This window comes from Aquarana catesbeiana, linkage group LG11, assembly GCF_042186555.1.
Source record: "Aquarana catesbeiana isolate 2022-GZ linkage group LG11, ASM4218655v1, whole genome shotgun sequence".
In the NCBI taxonomy this organism is placed as follows: domain Eukaryota; kingdom Metazoa; phylum Chordata; class Amphibia; order Anura; family Ranidae; genus Aquarana; species Aquarana catesbeiana.
In genome coordinates, this window is record NC_133334.1 from 282,783,548 (window position 1) to 282,803,991 (window position 20,444).

Sequence of the window (20,444 nt, forward strand, 5' to 3'; positions counted from 1 at the left end):
ACAACATTTATTTCTATACAACATTCATTATCTGCCTGTTTTATTAAAATGCAGATTTTTAATTCTGACCATAATAAATAAAATCTGTACAAAAATCATTTTGGATTTCCTCTAAGAATATGAATACTTTGTCTCCTTCCTCCTGTAATACTACAACCCCCCCCCACCCCCCCTCATACATCGATTGTTCTCATTCTCAGGTTTGCTGCTGTTGCAGATCAAAGTTCCCTCTCTTCTCCTGGCCGGCCAACTGTTTGTTCTGTAAGAGGTGAGTACCGATCGTTCTCTCCCATAGGATTGTACAAATACTTTACACACATACTTTTATTTTTGCTGTTCTTGTATTGAGGTTGGGGATATGGGATGGGAATGTTCCATGTTTATATGTTTTTTTTATGTAGAAGGATCAGAAATGTGACTGTTCAGCCCATTATATATGATTTCACCTCCAAGAACAACTATTGACCAGAGAAAATACATTTTATACATTTCCTTTATAATAGATTTTAGAGGGGGGGAGGGGGGCACACAGAATCCGGGGCAACTGTGCACAGTAACCAATCGGCTTCTAACTTCAGCTTTGATGATAAAACCTGGAAGCGGATTGGTTACCAGGGCTGCTGTTAGGCTGTACAGGGCCCCGTGATTTCTATCCTGCAGGGCCCATCCCAAAAAAAAAATATTATTAAAATTTTATATAAAAAAACAAAACCAAAAAATGATTATCAACGGGCAGCAGGGGAAATCGAATCCTGGCCAGGGAAGGGGATCGATGAGGGGGGGGGGGGGGGCAATTACAGGGACCCACCCCCTGTGTGTCTCTCCCTGCTGCAGCTGAAAGCTGATGGGAGGGAGAGACACTCGGAATGGGGTCCTGTAATTGCCCCCCCCCCCCCCCCACTCTACCGATCAGCCCCTCTACTGCCCATATCCGATTCCCCTGCTGGCCTGGGCCCCATACAGAGGACTGGCACTACCCCCTTATCAGCAGCCCTGCTGGTTACTATGCAGAGCTGCACCGGATTCTGCATGCTTCGAGGTATGTTGTTTTTTGTTTTTTGTTTTTTTTTTTTTTTTTTTTTTTTTTTTTTTTTTTTTTTATTTAATCCCATATGCTGTGTGGCCTCCCCTAGTGGTAGAATGAGGTATTATACAACACTAATATTATACAACATGGATTATTTGAAGAAGATTTCTGATTTCTGAATTCATTTTCTCTTACATCCCCTCCAGGTCAGCCTGTGGCTCTTGCAGTGGGAAGGTGAGCTTTAATATCTAGTGGGCAGGGGCGGGGGGGGGGGGGGGGATGATGTTTGTAAAATGGCCAACCTTGATTTCTCTGGCAGCTGTGGAACTACAATCCTCAGCATATCCCACCATTCGATCATCCCACCATTGATCCTGACATCAGCCAGAGGTCCACCCATTGCTTTATAATTAGGGTGGAGCTCTCCAATGACTGCAGCTATAGGGGATCATGTGACTGCAGTTGGGCCCAGCAATACCCGGGGGCCCACCATAGTTCACCTGTCTACAGATCTGCACACCATCTGCTTGTCCTGACCAGGTGGCAATGTTGGGTATTGCTGGAGAGCTGTGCGGCCTTTACTAATGAAATGGCATTTAATCATTTTAGGTTTGTAGAGGTCAGCCTGAGTTCAGAGGTCACAGAATACCCGCTAATAAGTTGAGTGGCCAACAAGCTTCCTCCGTGCTCCTCTCTGATTTAGTGTTTCTGAGATCTGACTTTCTGTGACTTTATGGCTAAACTGTTCCAAATGTCTTCTCACTGTCCAATGAGATGGCTGAGCAGCCAGTATGGGCGCTCCTATTGGGCAGTGGACTGGTGGTAGGCCGGGATTAGTTGGGGAAGGTCAAGCCCAAGTAACAAAGTGAAACTAAATCAGAGAGGGGCACAGAAGAGGCTTTTTTTGGATAATAAAGGTAATAGCCGACTTCTTCTGGGGCTCCGAGGCAGCACTTTTGCTTTTAAAAGGTTAAAATAAATTGCAGGTTCACTCTGATCACCTCCACCCAATACAAATATTCCAGCTATGTGGAGTTGGCCAGCAGTTTAAACAATATGTCTGTTTCTTGTATCTCTTGGGCTGCAGTGGGGAGGTGTGTCTGCTGGGGGTCTCATGGACTCTAGTGGGGGGGATATCCCTGCCGGGTCCCATGGACTCTAGTGGGGGGATATCTCTGCCGGGTCCCATGGACTCTAGTGGGGGGGATATCCCTGCCGGGTCCCATGGACTCTAGTGGGGGGATATCTCTGCCGGGTCCCATGGACTCTAGTGGGGGGATATCTCTGCCGGATCCCATGGACTCTAGTGGGGGGATATCTCTGCTGGGTCCCATGGGCTCTAGTGGGGGGATATCTCTGCTGGGTCCCATGGGCTCTAGTGGGGGGATATCTCTGCCGGGTCTCATGGACTCTAGTGGGTGGGGATATCTCTGCCGGGTCTCATGGGCTCTAGTGGGGGGATATCCCTGCCGGGTCCCATGGGCTCTAGTGGGGGGATATCCCTGCCGGGTCCCATGGACTCTAGTGGGGGGATATCTCTGCCGGGTCCCATGGGCTCTAGTGGGGGGATATCTCTGCCGGGTCCCATGGACTCTAGTGGGGGGATATCTCTGCCGGGTCCCATGGACTCTAGTGGGGGGATATCTCTGCCGGGTCCCATGGACTCTAGTGGAGGGATATCTCTGCCGGGTCTCATGGGCTCTAGTGGGGGGATATCTCTGCCGGGTCTCATGGACTCTAGTGGGTGGGGATATCTCTGCCGGGTCTCATGGGCTCTAGTGGGGGGATATCCCTGCCGGGTCCCATGGGCTCTAGTGGGGGGATATCCCTGCCGGGTCCCATGGACTCTAGTGGGGGGATATCTCTGCCGGGTCCCATGGGCTCTAGTGGGGGGATATCTCTGCCGGGTCCCATGGACTCTAGTGGGGGGATATCTCTGCCGGGTCCCATGGACTCTAGTGGGGGGATATCTCTGCCGGGTCCCATGGACTCTAGTGGAGGGATATCTCTGCCGGGGTCCATGGTCTCTAGTGGGGGACTTGCAGAAAATGAACATTGATTTGACCCGGCTATCCAAATCTAAAAAGAAGATCTAACAGAGGTTCCCAACTACCTCCTTCCCAGGCCTATTCTGACACTTCGCTCCTACATGTAAAAATCTCCTTTTTTTTTTTTTTTTTTTTTGCTAGAAAATTACTTCCATTGCCTCGAAAATGTATTCATACCCCTTGAAGTTTTCCACAGATTGTAATGATGTTCCAACCAAAAACGTAAATGTATTTTTATGTGATAGACCAACACAACCCGGTTTCCAGGGTTACAAAGAGAGGGGAATGACGTCAGTTCCTCTCTCTGTACAGGGCGGCCATTGCTCCCGACCTCCACGATGGGACCGGAAAGCCCTGGAGAGGCAGCGGTGGCGACAGGAGGAGGGTGGGACCCCCTTCTGCCACCCGCAGAAGTTATCAAGTGGCTAATTAACCACTCAGATCACTTCAGCCAGCGATTCTCTTCCAAGCAGCACAAAACCTTGAAGGAAGTGATTAAAGCAAAAACTTTAACTGAAATTCTACTAGTTGGTTCACCTTTTCAGAAAGCATGAAAAGGTGAACCAACACCATACTCCCCGGGACGGATCAGAGTGATCCTGATTGGTCAGTGCTGGCATGTGACTGCGTTGGTCAATTGGATATGTCCTGATCCGACCGTTCTGTGTGGGGGGGAGGGTTGGTCATAATATTTTTTTTTTTTTTTTTTTTTTTTTTGTTCTTGTTGTGAAAAGGTGAACTTATAATTATAAGTTGTAATTAGGACTGTCATTGATTTAAAATAACTGTCATTGATTCTTTCTCCAGATGAAGCTTCCCGCCAAAAAGTTGGGGCACATTCCAGTCTACAGTGTGGGGTTTGAAAGCCAATCAGGTGTACTCGGCACAACTGGACACACCCACAAAAAGAAGGACGCCTTCCAGTGAGTATAGCGTGGTTCTCCGTGGGAGGAGAAGTAACAAAATATTGTTGTGGAGATTGGATAGAAAGTACAGAAATCTAGCTTGAAATTTTAAAGGAAAATCCTGGTAAAACGTTGATATAGTTACATGAAAAAAAGACACCAGTCCATCTAGTTGATATCTGGTCTAGTTATTCAGGTTATATCTATTTACTCTTATTACCAACGACCTTCCAATTTAATTTTGTAGCCAGTTTTCACCTTCTTAAATATGAAATAATTAATGCTGTTGAATTTACTAAAAGCAACTTTTTATGTACAGGGCACCCCAATATCCGTCCAACCTAGGCAAGCACAGGGAGAACAACTCCATGTAAGTCCTGGCTGGGATTCAACCTAGGGGCCCCGGTGCTGCAAGGCAGCTGTGCTAACCTCTAAGCCGCTGTGCTGCCCAGGTTTATATTTGCCTGTCCTGTTGCCCTTTTCTAAAAGCTTGTTTCTGAGCCCTATAGCTGCTCTATAGATGTCTGACACTGTCCGGGTGTGTCAGATGTGTGGTCTCCACCTTGCACTGTGGTTCCATCGGTTGGTTTCTATGTCAGTACGGAGCAGAGCACAGGGAGGGGGGACTCGGGTGTGTGAGGATTCTTCAGGCATCTGTAGAGCAGTGACTATAAACTTTCTTTTACTGACCTTTCTGATTTAGTTTTTTGAGGAACAAAGTCCCTTTTTAACGAGACTAAATCTGATCTACAACTTACTTACAACTGCAGATTGAGCAGAAATGTCCGTTTTGGTGGCCTGACTCTAACAATATTCCGTCTCTTTCTTCAGGTCCTGTGGTGGTCTGTCCTGGAAGAATGTAGAGGGCCAGTTCCCCCAAATCTATGCTCAGGGTTCCACTCTGAAGGACGTGTGCTTGGACTGCTCCAGCTTCATCCGTGATGTGGTGTGCTCCAGCCGGAAGAGTGTGGACATCCTGAACACCCGGCCCTACGTGGGGACCTCCCATCCTCAGTATCGGACAGTTAAGAAACTGTGATCTATGCTGCACTTTCCCTGCCAAAAATCCACCCAGCAACTTACATCCTCCACCCATCCCCCCCTGCTCTAGGGTCACATGGGGGCAGAATATGTCATAACCCCATCTACACCAGGCAATGCAGATACGTATGTTACTGAACGGGACTGCACTCTGGGACTGGCAGATAATCACCAAATCTTCTGGGGGCCATCCCAGGGCTTTAGCACTTACCTTGGCCACCTACCATGGCCACTTACCCTGGACATCTCTGCATAGAGGGCAGACTGGTTGCTTTAATAGTTGCGTATACCCAACACTATTGTCAGTAGTTCGTGCACACTGGTAAACTTTCATACTGGTTACCTGTCAGTGGAAAGCTTCCGGACCTACTGGTTACCTGTCACTGGAAAGCTTCCCGACCTACTGGTTACCTGTCACTGGTAAGCTTCCGGCCCCACTGGTTACCTGTCACTGGTAAGCTTCCGGCCCCACTGGTTACCTGTCACTGGAAAGCTTCCGGACCCACTGGTTACCTGTATCTTTTAGTAACTGAAATGGAGAGATCTCCCCTCTACAGTCATTGCAAAACCAAGCAAGTGAGTCTTACTCCTCCTGCTGCACTTCCCCAGTTGTAATAAAGAAAGGGGGCACTGACAACTGCAGGCCCTTTACAAAGGGTGACAGCCATTGAGGAGGGGGGTTGGGCGTTCTCACAGCTGTGGTTACTGAAAAGGTATAACTGACCAGTGGGTGACACAACTCTCAAAAATGTCTGCAAAATGGAAGGATCAGCTTTTTTAAGTGTATGGACCTTTTTGTAAAGAGGACCTTTCATGCTGTTGGGCGTGCTTACTGTTTTTAAAGAGGAAAGATCATTCCTTGATTTGTATTTACATATGTGCTTTACATATGGGCCCCGGCATTATAAACCTGTGTGGGGTAGATGTAGACTTTTAAAACCGGTTTGTGCACCCTCTTGGGAGATCTGACCGATATCTTGTACTTTTAGAGGTAAATGCATTGGCCTTTTCTTATTGAGGCCATGGTGTGAGCACAGACTTGGCTCTTTCATGACAGGTCCTCTCTAAAGTTTTTGGAGTGTTGCTGTTGATCAAAGACCACTTGTAATGTAGATACCAATCTAATGCTGTGAAGGAGAGAGGGGAGGTAGGTGGCTCTGTTTGGCTCCATCAATGAAGAAGGTTTTACTGTATTTTGGAAGTGATCTGTTGAAGGCCGACTCTGATCTATTATTGTTATGGCAGCAAATCAGATTATAAAGAGTTAGTTGTGACTGACTCATCGGCCGTTCATCACCTCGGAATATTACTGTAATTATCACCAAGATCCTCCATAACCTTCCATATGCAAAAGAGGTGAAGAGTAAAATGAAACCTAATGGAGACCTGCTCTGACCTTCCTGATCTGAATGTCTGTTCCGTGTCGGTACTCCAAAAAATCCTAAAGCCAGAGGATGACTATAACGGCCAGACAGTCCCCATGATTCTGACCCAAAGATTTACTCCGAAGGTGTAGCTAGCACAGGGAGTTGGTTTAATGGTCTTGGAGCCAGTGATTAACATTAGCCTTACAATATACCCTACAACCTTTTACTTTTCCTGCCTACCTCTACAGCATATCAAGGAATACAGGTCCACTTTAACACAGGGGTAGGCTACTTTGGCACTCCAGCTGTTATGGAACTACAAGTCCCATAAGGCACTCCTAGAGGCAGGGGAATGATGGGATTTGTAGTTTCACCACAGCTGGGGGGCCATGGTTGCCTACCTCTGCTTTAACAGTATTGGAGCAATGTGCAACCCGGAACCTTCACTTTGATCAGGCTGTAATGTTCTGTATCTTCTGTCTGACGGTAATCTTATGAAATGGGATGACTTTTCACCTGTGTGTGGAATCGGCAGGGATCTAGCTGGATCACTGGATCTCTCACACACAGCACCTTCCTCCACCTAAAATATGTGATGTCATAAGAACTTCTGTAGCTGCTTCTGTGTTCCTCACTTTGTTGGAATCTTTCCGTCATCGGCTTCCAGGAGAACAGAATGCTCATTGACTTTTGGTGGATGGAAGACACTGACCGGATCTCATGTCGCAGTCCACATTCATAACCGATGTGCAGGTGAACGGCAAATGAGGAACTTTCAAATATCTGCAACTTGGTTGACCAAGCTGTTGTCCTGAAGATGCCTCTAAGGTTGAGTACACCGGAGGATGTTTGATGGTACCTTGTAATTGTTATGGAAGAGCATTCTAAGGGGGAGACGCCTACTAAGCATTTAGCATGCAGCTCAGCCTAATAACCCCGAACCAACCCCCATCTTCCAAACAGATCATTACAGATCTAACCCAATACAGGCATAAGACTATCATCTGCTCGTCCCCAAATAACACATTTTCCAGAGAAGAAATGCCTCTTTGGGACTTTAATGCAGCTTGGAATGTACCACACATTTTATTAATATGAAAAGAATATACTTATACAAAAAATTCTTGAAATCATCATGTGAAATAATGAAAACCTACATGGTAGCTCTGAAAGCCAAAAACATGACCCCCTCCCCCCATATTGGAATAATTCATCCATCCAAGAAGACATGACAATCATAAAAAATGCATACAATGTGATTTTCCTATACGTTTATATCCTTTTTGATGTTACTTTTAATCTTGTTATTGCTTTATCCTCTATACTTTATGTGTGCTTGGACTGCGAAATGTGAGCTATGTATGTACCTTCTTTAGTAATCCCCTGAAGAAGATCTTGGTTTGGAATGAGTGAAACATGTTGGGACTGTTTTATATGCTTTTTTTTTTTTTATGATCGTCATGTTCTTGGATGCATGAATTATTCCAATATGGGGGATCCTGTTTTTTTGGCTTTGTCAGAGCTACCATGTAAGTTTTTAGTATTTCACATGGAGATTTTAAGATTTATTCATTTTATTTATTTTTGTACAAACAAAAGAAAAAAAAAAAAAGTCTATTCTTTTCCTACTAACAAATGTGTGATGTATTCCAAGCTGCGTTTAAAGTCCCAATGGGGCATTTCTTCTTTCTAATTCGAGATCTAACCCAAAGATGGACTGGAGATGAAGGGTGCATAGAGGGCTTCAGGGTAAGTAGCTTGGGTATGAGGGAGAAAAGGTAGGTCTTTCAGGTGCTTTGGCAGAGGGGTCCCTAGGTTTTGGTTCTAGAGGGAGGAGAAACAAAGGGGGGGGGAAAGACCATTTCGGTCTTGACGCGTTTCGTGTCACACCTACCCAGTTCTTCAGGGCTAGTGCTAGAGAGGTTTTTGAAGCTGCTATGATCCAGAGCAGGGGTCTTCAAACTATGGCCCTCCAGTTCAGGATCTTCCATTCCCATCATGCCTAGTCATGTCTGTGAATGTTAGAGTTTTACAATGCCTCATGGGATGAGTAGTCCTCCAACAGCTGGAGGGCCATAGTTTGAAGTTCCCTGATCCAGAGTGTCGGTAGCAGTGTGACCCTACATGAACGTCTCTAGCACTAATTATGAAGAAGTGGCTAGATGCCCTCAAAGTATGTTCTTCCTCGTCTCTCTTCTCTTAAGACCCTTTTAATCCTCTTCTCCTCACCTCAGCCTAGCGCACTTCCATGCTAGTTCTTAAATTATTAAATTCTTAAAAATGCCTTCATGTACTTAGCATTAGAAAAGCCGTAGTCTGGACTATTCCCAATATTATCTGAATTGCATGTTCAAGTGCTGGGGTATGTGTGGCACCTTTTAGTGTGTTGGCGCACAAGGGAGGTCACCAAAACGCTCACATTCTGCTTCCAAGCTTGGAATTTTATCCCTTTTGCATGTGAGAACCAACAATTTACTCTCCCAGAATTCCCTTTCGGCGGTAGACTCCTTTTTAGATGGGCGATCGCTAAGTAACCATAATCCTCTTGTATTGACCCCATGACCTTCACTCCCCTTCCATGCATCACTAGGAAACTCTACTAACCTATTGCATTATGGGCACAAGAGACCTTAATAAGGAGAAGTGCGGGGGCGAGCCGAAGGAGCTTTAACCCCTTAGGACTGGGGCAGCCGACTGCTTGTTGCGGGGCAACAATTTCCCAGTCCCCTCCAGACCTGAGGCGTTTCAACTCTTCTTATTTTTGTAAGAAAACAAAGAAAATACTAAAAATGTGGACTGGATGATTGTGTAAATATATAAATATGCTGTATATGTAGATCGGATAATTGCTTCTCCTGAACTGCACTCTGACTCATCCGGAAACATCTCACTGCAGTAAAGATTGTTTTTCTATAAACGCAGATTTCTCCGTTTTTTTTATTGCCGGTGTCGCGCCTGGCGTCTGTGCATTCCATCCAAATATAGATTCAAATGATATGTAAAATATAGAACTTTTATGTCACAGATAGGAATGGCAGCTCTGACTTTTATCCCGGCATGGAGTTCATGTGGGTGGCGGGCCGGATTTCTAAACTGGGATCCATCAAAAGGCCTGAATGGCCCATTCCTTTGGAGAATTCATGGAGCTGCGGCTCGGGCGCCCCCATAGCAAGCTGCTTGTTGTGGGGGGCACTCAACGGGGGGGCAGGAGCACAGAAGAGGGACCCGAGAAGAGGAGGATCCGGGATGCTCTGTGCAAATCCACTGCAACAGAGGAGGGAAGTATAAAATGTCTTTTGTTATTATAGAAAATAATACAAGACTTTACAATCTCTGAGTGTGAATGAGCCCTGAAGGGTCTATTTATTCATGTTTTCCTTCAATATTTATACATTTTCCCAACTTAAATAAAAATGTGTGAATCTTGGGTGAAAGGTGTATGAGAACATTGAATAATCAGTTTGGCTGAATGTGCCTCTGCATACAGTGCCTTGAAAAAGTATTCATACCCCTTGAAATTCCCCACATTTTCTCATGTTACAACCAAAAACGTAAATGTATTTTATTGGGATTTTATGTGATAGACCAACACAAAGTGTCACATAATTGTGAAGTGGAAGGAAAATAATAAATGATACAAATAAATATGTGAAAAGTGTGGGGGGGGGGGGGGGGCATTTGTATGGCGCCCCCCGGAGTCAATACTTTGTAGAACCCCCTTTCTCTACAAGTCTTTTTGGGGATGTCTCTACCAGCTTTGCACATCTAGAGAGGACATTTCTGCCCATTCTTCTTTGTAAAATATCTCAAGCTCTGTCAGATTGGATGGAGAGCGTCTGTGAACAGCAATTTTCAAGTCTTACCACAGATTCTCAATGTGATTTAGGTCTGGACTGTGACTGGGCCATTCTAACACATGAATATGCTTTGATCTAAACCATTCCATTGTAGCTCTGGCTGGATGTTTCGGGTCGTTGTCCTGCTGGAAGGTGAACCTCCGCCCCAGTCTCAAGTCTTTTGTAGACTCTAACAGGTTTTCTTCTAAGATTGTCCTGTATTTGTCTCCATCCATCTTCCCATCAACTCTGACCAGCTTCCCTGTCCCTGCTGAAGAAAAGCATCCCCACCACATGAAGCTGCCACCACCATGTTTCACAGTGGGGATGGTGTGTTCAGGATGATGTGCAGTGTTAGTTTTCCCCACACATAGCGTTTTACTTTTTAGGCCAAAAAGATCAATTTTGGTCTCATCTGACCAGATCACCTTCTTCCACATAGTTACATAGTCAGGTTGAAAAAAGACACCAGTCCATCAAATTCAACCATTAAAAAAAAAAAAAAATATATATATATATATATAATCTCATACAATCCCATATACACAGTTGATCCAGACGAAGGTGAAAAACCCCCCAGAAAAGCATGATCCAATTTTCTACAGCAGGGGAAAAAAATTCCTTCCTGATCCCAGAGAGGCAATTGGATTTTCCCCGGATCAACTTTACCTCTAAATGTCAGTACCCAGTTATATTTTGTACATTTAGGAAAGTATCCAGGCCTTTCTTAAAGCAATCTACTGAGCTGGCCAAAACCACCTCTGGAGGGAGTCTATTCCACATTTTCACAGCTCTTACTGTGAAGAAACCTTTCCGTATTTGGAGAGGAAATCTCTTTTCCTCTAGACGTAAAGAGTGCCGCCTTGTCCTCTGTGATGACCTTAAAGTGAATAACTCAACTCCAAGTTCACTATTTGGACCCCCTTATGTATTTATACATGGAGACCATATCCCCCTTTATGTATTTATACATGGAGATCATATCCCCCCCCTTATGTATTTATACATGGAGATCATATCCCCCCTTATGTATTTCTACATGGTGATCATATCCCCCTTATATATTTATACATGGAGATCATATCCCCCTTATATATTTATACATGGAGATCATATCCCCCCTTATATATTTATATATGGTGATCATATCCCCCCCTTATATATTTATACATGGAGATCATATCCCCCCTTATATATTTATATATGGTGATCATATCCCCCCCTTATATATTTATACATGGAGATCATATCCCCCCTTATGTATTTATATATGGAGATCATATCCCCCCTTATATATTTATATATGGTGATCATATCCCCCCCTTATATATTTATACATGGAGATCATATCCCCCCTTATATATTTATATATGGTGATCATATCCCCCCCTTATATATTTATACATGGAGATCATATCCCCCCTTATGTATTTATACATGGAGATCATATCCCCCCTTATATATTTATATATGGTGATCATATCCCCCCCCTTATATATTTATACATGGAGATCATATCCCCCCTTATATATTTTTTTATGGTGATCATATCCCCCCTCTTATGTATTTATACATGGAGATCATATCCCCCCTTATGTATTTATACATGGAGATCATATCCCCCTTATATATTTATACATGGAGATCATATCCCCCCTTATATATTTATACATTGAGATCATATCCCCCCTTATATATTTATACATGGAGATCATATCCCCCCTTATATATTTATATATGGTGATCATATCCCCCCCCTTATATATTTATACATGGAGATCATATCCCCCCTTATATATTTATACATGGAGATCATATCCCCCCTTATGTATTTATACATGGAGATCATATCCCCCCTTATGTATTTATATATGGAGATCATATCCCCCCCTTATGTATTTATACATGGAGATCATATCCCCCCTTATGTATTTATACATGGAGATCATATCCCCCCTTATGTATTTATATATGGAGATCATATCCCCCCTTATATATTTATACATGGAGATCATATCCCCCCTTATGTATTTATACATGGAGATCATATCCCCCCTTATGTATTTATATATGGAGATCATATCCCCCCTTATATATTTATATATGGAGATCATATCCCCCCTTACGTGGGATCGGCACTGGAGAGGGTGCGGCGGATGATGTCACTGATGTCCCACTGGCCGGCACCGCCATAAGATTTTGTCTGTAATAGAAATAATGTATTAATAAACTGCAAATAAAATCTAAACAATTCATACAACGTTCTCAGTCTGCTCATTTGTAGACTTCAATTTTAAAATCTATTCCCTGTAAAAAAAAAAAAAAAAATTTGATTCATAAATTTTGTCCTAAATGTATTCTGTTTTTGATACAAAATAAGCATTTATTGATTGGTGTGTGTGAAAGTTAAGGCGCCTACAAACTTTGGGATATGTACTGGAATTTTAATTTTTTTTATTTGTTTTATACTACAAATGGCGGAGATCGGGGACTTCTTTATGGGAGTTTGTCCCTTTGGGAATTTGGGAAAATGTTCACCCGATTTTCTTATAGTGTGTATGAGCCTATAGAGTGATCAGTGCTAGAAACATGACACTGGCTGGGAAGGGGTAACATCTCGGGTGATGAAGAGGTTAAATATGTTCCCTAACTCGGTGTATTGTCTACAGTGTGCTGCTTTATATTAATGATCTCTGACAGATCACATCCTCTGTACACAACGCAACACAGAGCTCTGGGCTGTGATTGGACTCAGCTTATCAGCTGGTCCCGGGTGTGAATCATTGGCCGGGACGCTGTGTCCAATCACAGAGGGAGGCGGTGAACATGCGCGCCCTAAACCTGGGAGTAGGCAGCGACGTACCAGAACATCGCTTTGCCTACAGCGCCCCCCGTCCTCTGTACCGCACAGCCCTTCCTCGATACAGCACCCCCCGTCCATGGTACAGCATCCCTCCATCCTCGGTACAGCGCCCCCCCACATCCTCGGTACAGCGCCCCCTGTCCTTGATACAGCATCCCTCCATCCTCGGTACAGTGCCCACCCATCCTCGGTACAGCGCCCCCCCCATCCTTGGTACAGTACCCCCCATCCTTGATACAGCATCCCTCCATCCTCGGTACAGTGCCTACCCATCCTCGGTACAGCGCCCCCTATCCTTGATACAGTATCCCTCCATCCTCGGTACAGCCCCCCCCCCATCCTCGGTACAGCGCCCCCCATCCTTGATACAGCATCCCTCCATCCTCGGTACAGTACCCCCCATCCTTGATACAGCATCCCTCCATCCTCGGTACAGTGCCCACCCATCCTCGGTACAGCGCCCCCCCATCCTTGATACAGCATCCCTCCATCCTCGGTACAGTGCCCACCCATCCTCGGTACAGCGCCCCCTGTCCTTGATACAGCATCCCTCCATCCTCAGTACAGCGCCCCCCCCCCCCCCATCCTCGGTACAGCGCCCCCTGTCCTTGATACAGCATCCCTCCATCCTCAGTACAGTGCCCCCCATCCTTGATACAGCATCCCTCCATCCTCGGTACACAGCGCCCCCCGTCTTCAGTACAATGCCGCCGGGCAGTGGCGACTGGTGCAGTTTTAGGATGAGGGGGCACCTGACACCGCCCTTCCTTTTTGACCCCTCCCACTTGCTGAAAATGTAGGAAGAGATTGTGATTAGAGCCATGGATTGTATTCTTCTTCCAACATAAACATGAACTTCCATCATCACCTGACATCTACATTAGGAAATGTTAAACAATCACTTTTACAAACAAATCCTGTTTACAAAGTTAACATTTTACCAGAAAGTACAAAAACCTCCCAAAAATCTCTTCTTATATTTCTGCAAATCCCAACAGAGATCACTATGTGCTGCAGACACTGGAGCTCCACTCTACACACAGATCACGTGACCTCCACTTCCTGTACTTCTCTCTAGTTCTTGTTTGTTACATTAAAGTTCATTTTAAAAAGGTGGAGATTGTGGAGGTTACGTGTTTCCTGTGACAGTGGAAACATATATTCACAATAAAGTTCAGTAAGAAAAAAAAAAAAAAAAAAAAGAAATAGAGTGGAGGCCACGTGCTTCTTGTCATTCGTGGAGCTCCACTCTGCAGCCAGGCCCCCGGGTCGGGGTGTCCTTGTCAGTGCCTGTGCGAAGTTCTGCGTTGTGATTGGATGGAAGTTGTCAGGCAGCGGCGGTGGACAGGCCTGGAGCGGTGTCAGTGACATTGCCTCAGCCCCGGGAAGGAAGATGAGTGCGGGGCTCGGGAGGCTCCTGGCCGGCTCGGTGCGGAGGTGCTGCGGCTCGGTGTGGTGGAGGGGCCCGGTGTGCGGAGTTGGGGCCCATCAGGTGAGGAGGACATTCTTCTCCATCAGAACTTTTCATTGTTATCCTCCTGGTGTCCCCCTCAGGGAGATTCCCCCTCACTTCCTGTCCTGGGGACACAACAGGAAGTAGAAGGAAATGTCTCCACAGTGAGGTTGTCCCCAATGAAAGATCCCCCGACTGGTGACAACTGTCCGGTCTTCTCCACATGTGATGTGATTTATGATGGAGGTCGGAGTGGGATGTATTTGGGTCACCGGCTGTGATGAGAATCCCCGGGGACACGGAGAGGGGGGAATCTCCCCATCGGGGACACGGAGAGGGGGGAATCTCCCCATCGGGGACACGGAGAGGGGGGAATCTCCCCATCGGGGACACGGAGAGGGGGGAATCTCCCCATCGGGGACACGGAGAGGGAGGAATCTCCCCATCGGGGACACGGAGAGGAGGAATCTCCCCATCGGGGACACGGAGAGGGAGGAATCTCCCCATCGGGGACACGGAGAGGAGGAATCTCCCCATCGGGGACACGGAGAGGGGGGAATCTCCCCATCGGGGACACGGAGAGGAGGAATCTCCCCATCGGGGACACGGAGAGGAGGAATCTCCCCATCGGGGACACGGAGAGGGGGGAATCTCCCCATCGGGGACACGGAGAGGAGGAATCTCCCCATCGGGGACACGGAGAGGGGGGAATCTCCCCATCGGGGACACGGAGAGGGGGGAATCTCCCCATCGGGGACACGGAGAGGGGGGAATCTCCCCATCGGGGACACGGAGAGGGGGGGAATCTCCCCATCGGGGACACGGAGAGGGGGGAATCTCCCCATCGGGGACACGGAGAGGGGGGAATCTCCCCATCGGGGACACGGAGAGGGGGGAATCTCCCCATCGGGGACACGGAGAGGGGGGAATCTCTCCATCGGGGACACGGAGAGGAGGAATCTCCCCATCGGGGACACGGAGAGGAGGAATCTCCCCATCGGGGACACGGAGAGGAGGAATCTCCCCATCGGGGACACGGAGAGGAGGAATCTCCCCATCGGGGACACGGAGAGGAGGAATCTCCCCATCGGGGACACGGAGAGGAGGAATCTCCCCATCGGGGACACGGAGAGGGGGGAATCTCCCCATCGGGGACACGGAGAGGGAGGAATCTCCCCATCGGGGACACGGAGAGGGGGGGAATCTCTCCATCGGGGACACGGAGAGGGGGGAATCTCTCCATCGGGGACACGGAGAGGGGGGAATCTCCCCATCGGGGACACGGAGAGGAGGAATCTCTCCCCATCGGGGACACGGAGAGGAGGAATCTCTCCCCATCGGGGACACGGAGAGGAGGAATCTCCCCATCGGGGACACGGAGAGGGGGGAATCTCCCCATCGGGGACACGGAGAGGGGGGAATCTCCCCATCGGGGACACGGAGAGGGGGGAATCTCCCCATCGGGGACACGGAGAGGGGGGAATCTCTCCATCGGGGACACGGAGAGGGGGGAATCTCTCCATCGGGGACACGGAGAGGGGGGAATCTCTCCATCGGGGACACGGAGAGGGGGGAATCTCCCCATCGAGGACACGGAGAGGGGGGAATCTCCCCATCGGGGACACGTAGAGGGGGAATCTCCCCATCGGGGACACGGAGAGGGGGGAATCTCCCCATCGGGGACACGGAGAGGAGGAATCTCTCCCCATCGGGGACACGGAGAGGAGGAATCTCTCCCCATCGGGGACACGGAGAGGAGGAATCTCTCCCCATCGGGGACACGGAGAGGAGGAATCTCCCCATCGGGGACACGGAGAGGGGGGAATCTCCCCATCGGGGACACGGAGAGGGGGGAATCTCTCCATCGGGGGACACGGAGAGGGGGAATCTCCCCATCGGGGACACGGAGAGGGGGGGGGAATCTCCCCATCGGGGACACGGAGAGGGGGGGGGAATCTCCCCATCGGGGACACGGAGAGGAGGAATCTCTCCCCATCGGGGACACGGAGAGGGGGAATCTCTCCCCATCGGGGACACGGAGAGGAGGAATCTCTCCCCATCGGGGACACGGAGAGGGGGGAATCTCCCCCGGAGGGGACACGGACAGCAATAAATACCTGACAGGGGGTCTCATTCCTCCCCCCCTCCATCCAACACTAATCCTAAACCTCTCCTCCCTCCTAATTCCTCTGCCGACTAATCTATGTAAGAAGAATATATGTACTTACCTCATCTCAGGGTGCTCCGGTCTGGTCATGTGATCCCGGGCGGCAGCTGCAGGGGAGAGGAGAGACTACGGCTGGTAAAGTTTGTGACGTCACCCATAGGCTTTAATAGCCCATCCATTGTCAGAGCTTCTTCCCCCCTCCCCTGCAGCTGTGGGTCACTGACACAGGGGAGATCACATGACGGGAGGGGCTGAAAACAGGTAAGTGCACACACCTTTCTTACACAGGTGAGTCGGCAGAGGGTGTTAGGAGGGGGGGGGGGGGGAGAGTTTTAGGATTAGTTGGGGGGGAGGGGAGAGTTTTAGGATTAGTTTGGGGGGGGGGAGAGTTTTGGGATTAGTTGGGGGAGGGGGGGGGGAGAGTTTTAGGATTAGTTGGGGGAGGGGGGGAGAGTTTTAGGATTAGTTGGGGGAGGGGGGAGAGTTTTAGGATTAGTTGGGGGGGGGGGGAGAGTTTTAGGATTAGTTGGGGGGGGGGGAGAGTTTTAGGATTAGTTGGGGGGGGGGAGAGTTTTAGGATTAGTTGGGGGGGGGGAGAGTTTTAGGATTAGTTGGGGGAGGGGGGAGAGTTTTGGGATTAGTTGGGGGGGGGGAGAGTTTTAGGATTAGTTGGGGGAGGGGGGAGAGTTTTAGGATTAGTTGGGGGAGGGGGGAGAGTTTTAGGATTAGTTGGGGGGGGGAGAGTTTTAGGATTAGTTGGGGGAGGGGGGGGGGGAGTTTTAGGATTAGTTGGGGGAGGGGGGGAGAGTTTTAGGATTAGTTGGGGGAGGGGGGAGAGTTTTAGGATTAGTTGGGGGGGGGGAGAGTTTTAGGATTAGTTGGGGGAGGGGGGGGGGGAGTTTTAGGATTAGTTGGGGGAGGGGGGGAGAGTTTTAGGATTAGTTGGGGGGGGGGGAGAGTTTTAGGATTAGTTGGGGGGGAGGGGGAGAGTTTTAGGATTAGTTGGGGGGGAGGGGGGAGAGTTTTAGGATTAATTGGGGGGGAGGGGGGAGAGTTTTAGGATTAATTGGGGGGGAGGGGGGAGAGTTTTAGGATTAATTGGGGGGGGAGAGTTTTAGGATTAGTTGGGGGAGGGGGGAGAGTTTTTTAGGATTAGTTGGGGGAGGGGGGAGAGTTTTTTAGGATTAGTTGGGGGGGGGAGAGTTTTTTAGGATTAGTTTGGGGGGGGGGGAGAGTTTTAGGATTAGTTGGGGGAGGGGGGGGGGGAGAGTTTTAGGATTAGTTGGGGGAGGGGGGGGGAGAGTTTTAGGATTAGTTGGGGGAGGGGGGGGGAGAGTTTTAGGATTAGTCGGGTTTATCCCAAAATTCTACGATAAATTTCCCCTCAGAAGATCGATGAGTGATTTTGCTCTTCTGTCTGTTTTTAGTTTTCTAGGCGGATCGTTTCATGGAGACCGACTCCGGTGTTATCCTTCCTCGGGTCCCAACCACTGCGAGGTAAGTGCCGGACAAAGAGCCGCCCGCCGTGTCTTCAGATACATGTCTGTGTATTAGAGATGAGACATCGGGGGAGGGGGACAGAGGAGACATCGGGGGAGGGGAACTTTCCCCATAACGGGCTGATAAAGAATATTCTTCAACCAAATAACATCCAATCCACATTCAGAATTCTGCCGCCCCAACATTAGGGGGAGCTGTCAGTTGCCTCCAGTATTGCTCCAGTTACTTCTTGCTGGAGGCGGCCATTTTGTTGAAGCCCAGAGCAGTCACTTCTTTTATTGAGAACTCTTCCCCCCACCCCCCCACCCCTTTTCATTCTCAAAAACCATGGGGGGAGGGTACTAAAACTGGAGAGTGCAAAATCTGGTGCAGCTCGGCATAGAAACCAATCAGCTTCCAGGTTTTATTGTCAAAGCTTAACCAGTTGCCGACCAGCCGCCGCTGTTATACCGCAGCAAGTTGGCACGGCTGCGCGAAACGACATACTGGTGCATCGGTCCGTTCACTGGCTTTTGCGGGCGCGCCCGCCTCGATGTCCGCCGGCCACCCGCAATCGCGGTAAAGAGAGCCGGAATGGGGATCTGTCAGTGTAAACAAACGGGAGGAGAGAGAGATCTGCTCTTCCTAGTGATCAGGAACAGCGATCTCTCTCTTCTCCCATCCAGCCCATCCCCCATACAGTTATAAACACCTCCCTAGGGAACACTCCTAACCCTTTGATCACCCCCTAGTGTTAACCTCTTCCCTGCCAGTGTCATTTATACAGTGACAGTGCATTTTTTTTTAGCACTGTATTGGGGTCACTGGTCAGCAAAAAGTGCCACTTGGGAGCAGATTTGTCCGCCGCAATGTCGCAGTCCCGCTAAAAATCGCAGATCGCCACCATTACCAGTTAAAACAATATAAAAAAAGAAAAAAAAAGTCCCTAAATCTTTCCCCTATTTTGTAGACATTATAACTTTTGTGCAAACCAATCAATATACGCTTATTGCACTTTTCTTTTTTTTACTAAAAATATGTAGAAGAATACAAATTGGCCTAAACTGATGAATACGTTTTTTTTTTTTTTTTTTTTTTTTTTTTTTTTTTATGTATTATAGCAGAGAGTAAAAAATATAGTGTTTTTTTTTTTTTTTTTTTTTAATTGTCGCTCTTTTTCTGTTTATAGCGCAAAAAATAAAAACCGCAGAGGTGATCAAATCCCACCAAAAGAAATCTCTATTTGTGGGGAAAAAAAGAACAATAATTTAGTTTGGATACAACGTCACACGACCGCGCAATTGTCAGTTAAAGTGACGCAGTGCCATATCGCCAATAATGGCCAGGTCATTAAGGGGGTAAATCCTTCCGGGCTCAAGTGGTTAAAGTGATTGTAAAGACAGAAGGTGCATTCTATGCATGAAGGTTAAAAAACTTGCGTGCAGCAGCCCCCCTCCCCCAATACTTACCTGAGCCCCCATTTGATCCAGCGATGTCCATGAGAGCCTCAGCTCCCTGGGGACTCGCAGTCCTTTTATGGCTTTTGGGAGCAGTGAGAGCCATTGGCTTCCACTGCTGTCAGTCACAGCCATTGAGCCAGTCAGGAAACAGAGGGGCGGGGCCGAGCTGTTGCTCCATGTCTGAATGGACACACAGAGCCCCCTAGTAAGCTGCTTGCTGTGGGGGGCACCTGGCAGGAGGAAGGGGGCAGAAGCTCCAGAGGGGGACCTGAGGAGAAGAAGAGGACCTGGACTGCTCTGTGTAAAACCATTACACAGAGCAGGTAAGTATAACATGTTTGTTTTGTTTTTTAAATAAACAACAAGACTTTACTATCACTGATTGGTTACCATGCAACGCTGCGCCAGGTTCGGGGAGTGCTCCGGTATTAGTAAATCTCCCCCTATATGTCACGTTCTGTAGTTTTAAAATATGTGCATTTCCAGCCTTGATTGTATTTCTTGGCTCAGTTAGAGAGGAAGGCTGACAGAAGCTTTACAGTGCTGAAGTTCACAGATGAGGGAGAGAGGAGAGAATATCGGGGAGATAAGAGAAGACGCTCTTCTTGTGAGTTTAACTCTCCCCGGCATCTGAGTTTTCCCTCCATAACCAGAGAAAGTCCAACTGTCACACACCAAACACAAACCCAGGTAAGAATGGTTCCACTCAGGCCACGCCCCCAAAAGTGTTTCACCCCACCCACAGGGCTTAGTCATGATTAAGCCCTGTGGGCAGGGTGAAACCGATCAGGGGATGGT

The 20,444-nt window shown here is 47.9% G+C and overlaps 2 protein-coding genes across 2 annotated transcripts in view; both read left to right on the top strand.

The window, feature by feature from the left end:
- Nucleotides 1-9,305, top strand: part of SPIRE2 (spire type actin nucleation factor 2) — an 84,305-nt gene extending 75,000 nt beyond the window's left edge. Inside the window, exons 14-17 of the mRNA XM_073605964.1 lie at nt 201-268; nt 1,234-1,261; nt 3,883-3,998; nt 4,812-9,305. Of these exons, the coding sequence (XP_073462065.1) occupies nt 201-268; nt 1,234-1,261; nt 3,883-3,998; nt 4,812-5,019 (420 nt within the window). The 3' untranslated portion in view covers nt 5,020-9,305. The remainder of the gene's footprint in view (nt 1-200; nt 269-1,233; nt 1,262-3,882; nt 3,999-4,811) is intronic.
- A 4,934-nt stretch (nt 9,306-14,239) lies between these two features.
- Nucleotides 14,240-20,444, top strand: part of LOC141112864 (mitochondrial inner membrane m-AAA protease component AFG3L1-like) — a 32,399-nt gene continuing 26,194 nt past the window's right edge. The window contains 2 exon segments of the mRNA XM_073605966.1: nt 14,240-14,579; nt 18,135-18,204. Of these exon segments, the coding sequence (XP_073462067.1) occupies nt 14,481-14,579; nt 18,135-18,204 (169 nt within the window). The 5' untranslated portion in view covers nt 14,240-14,480.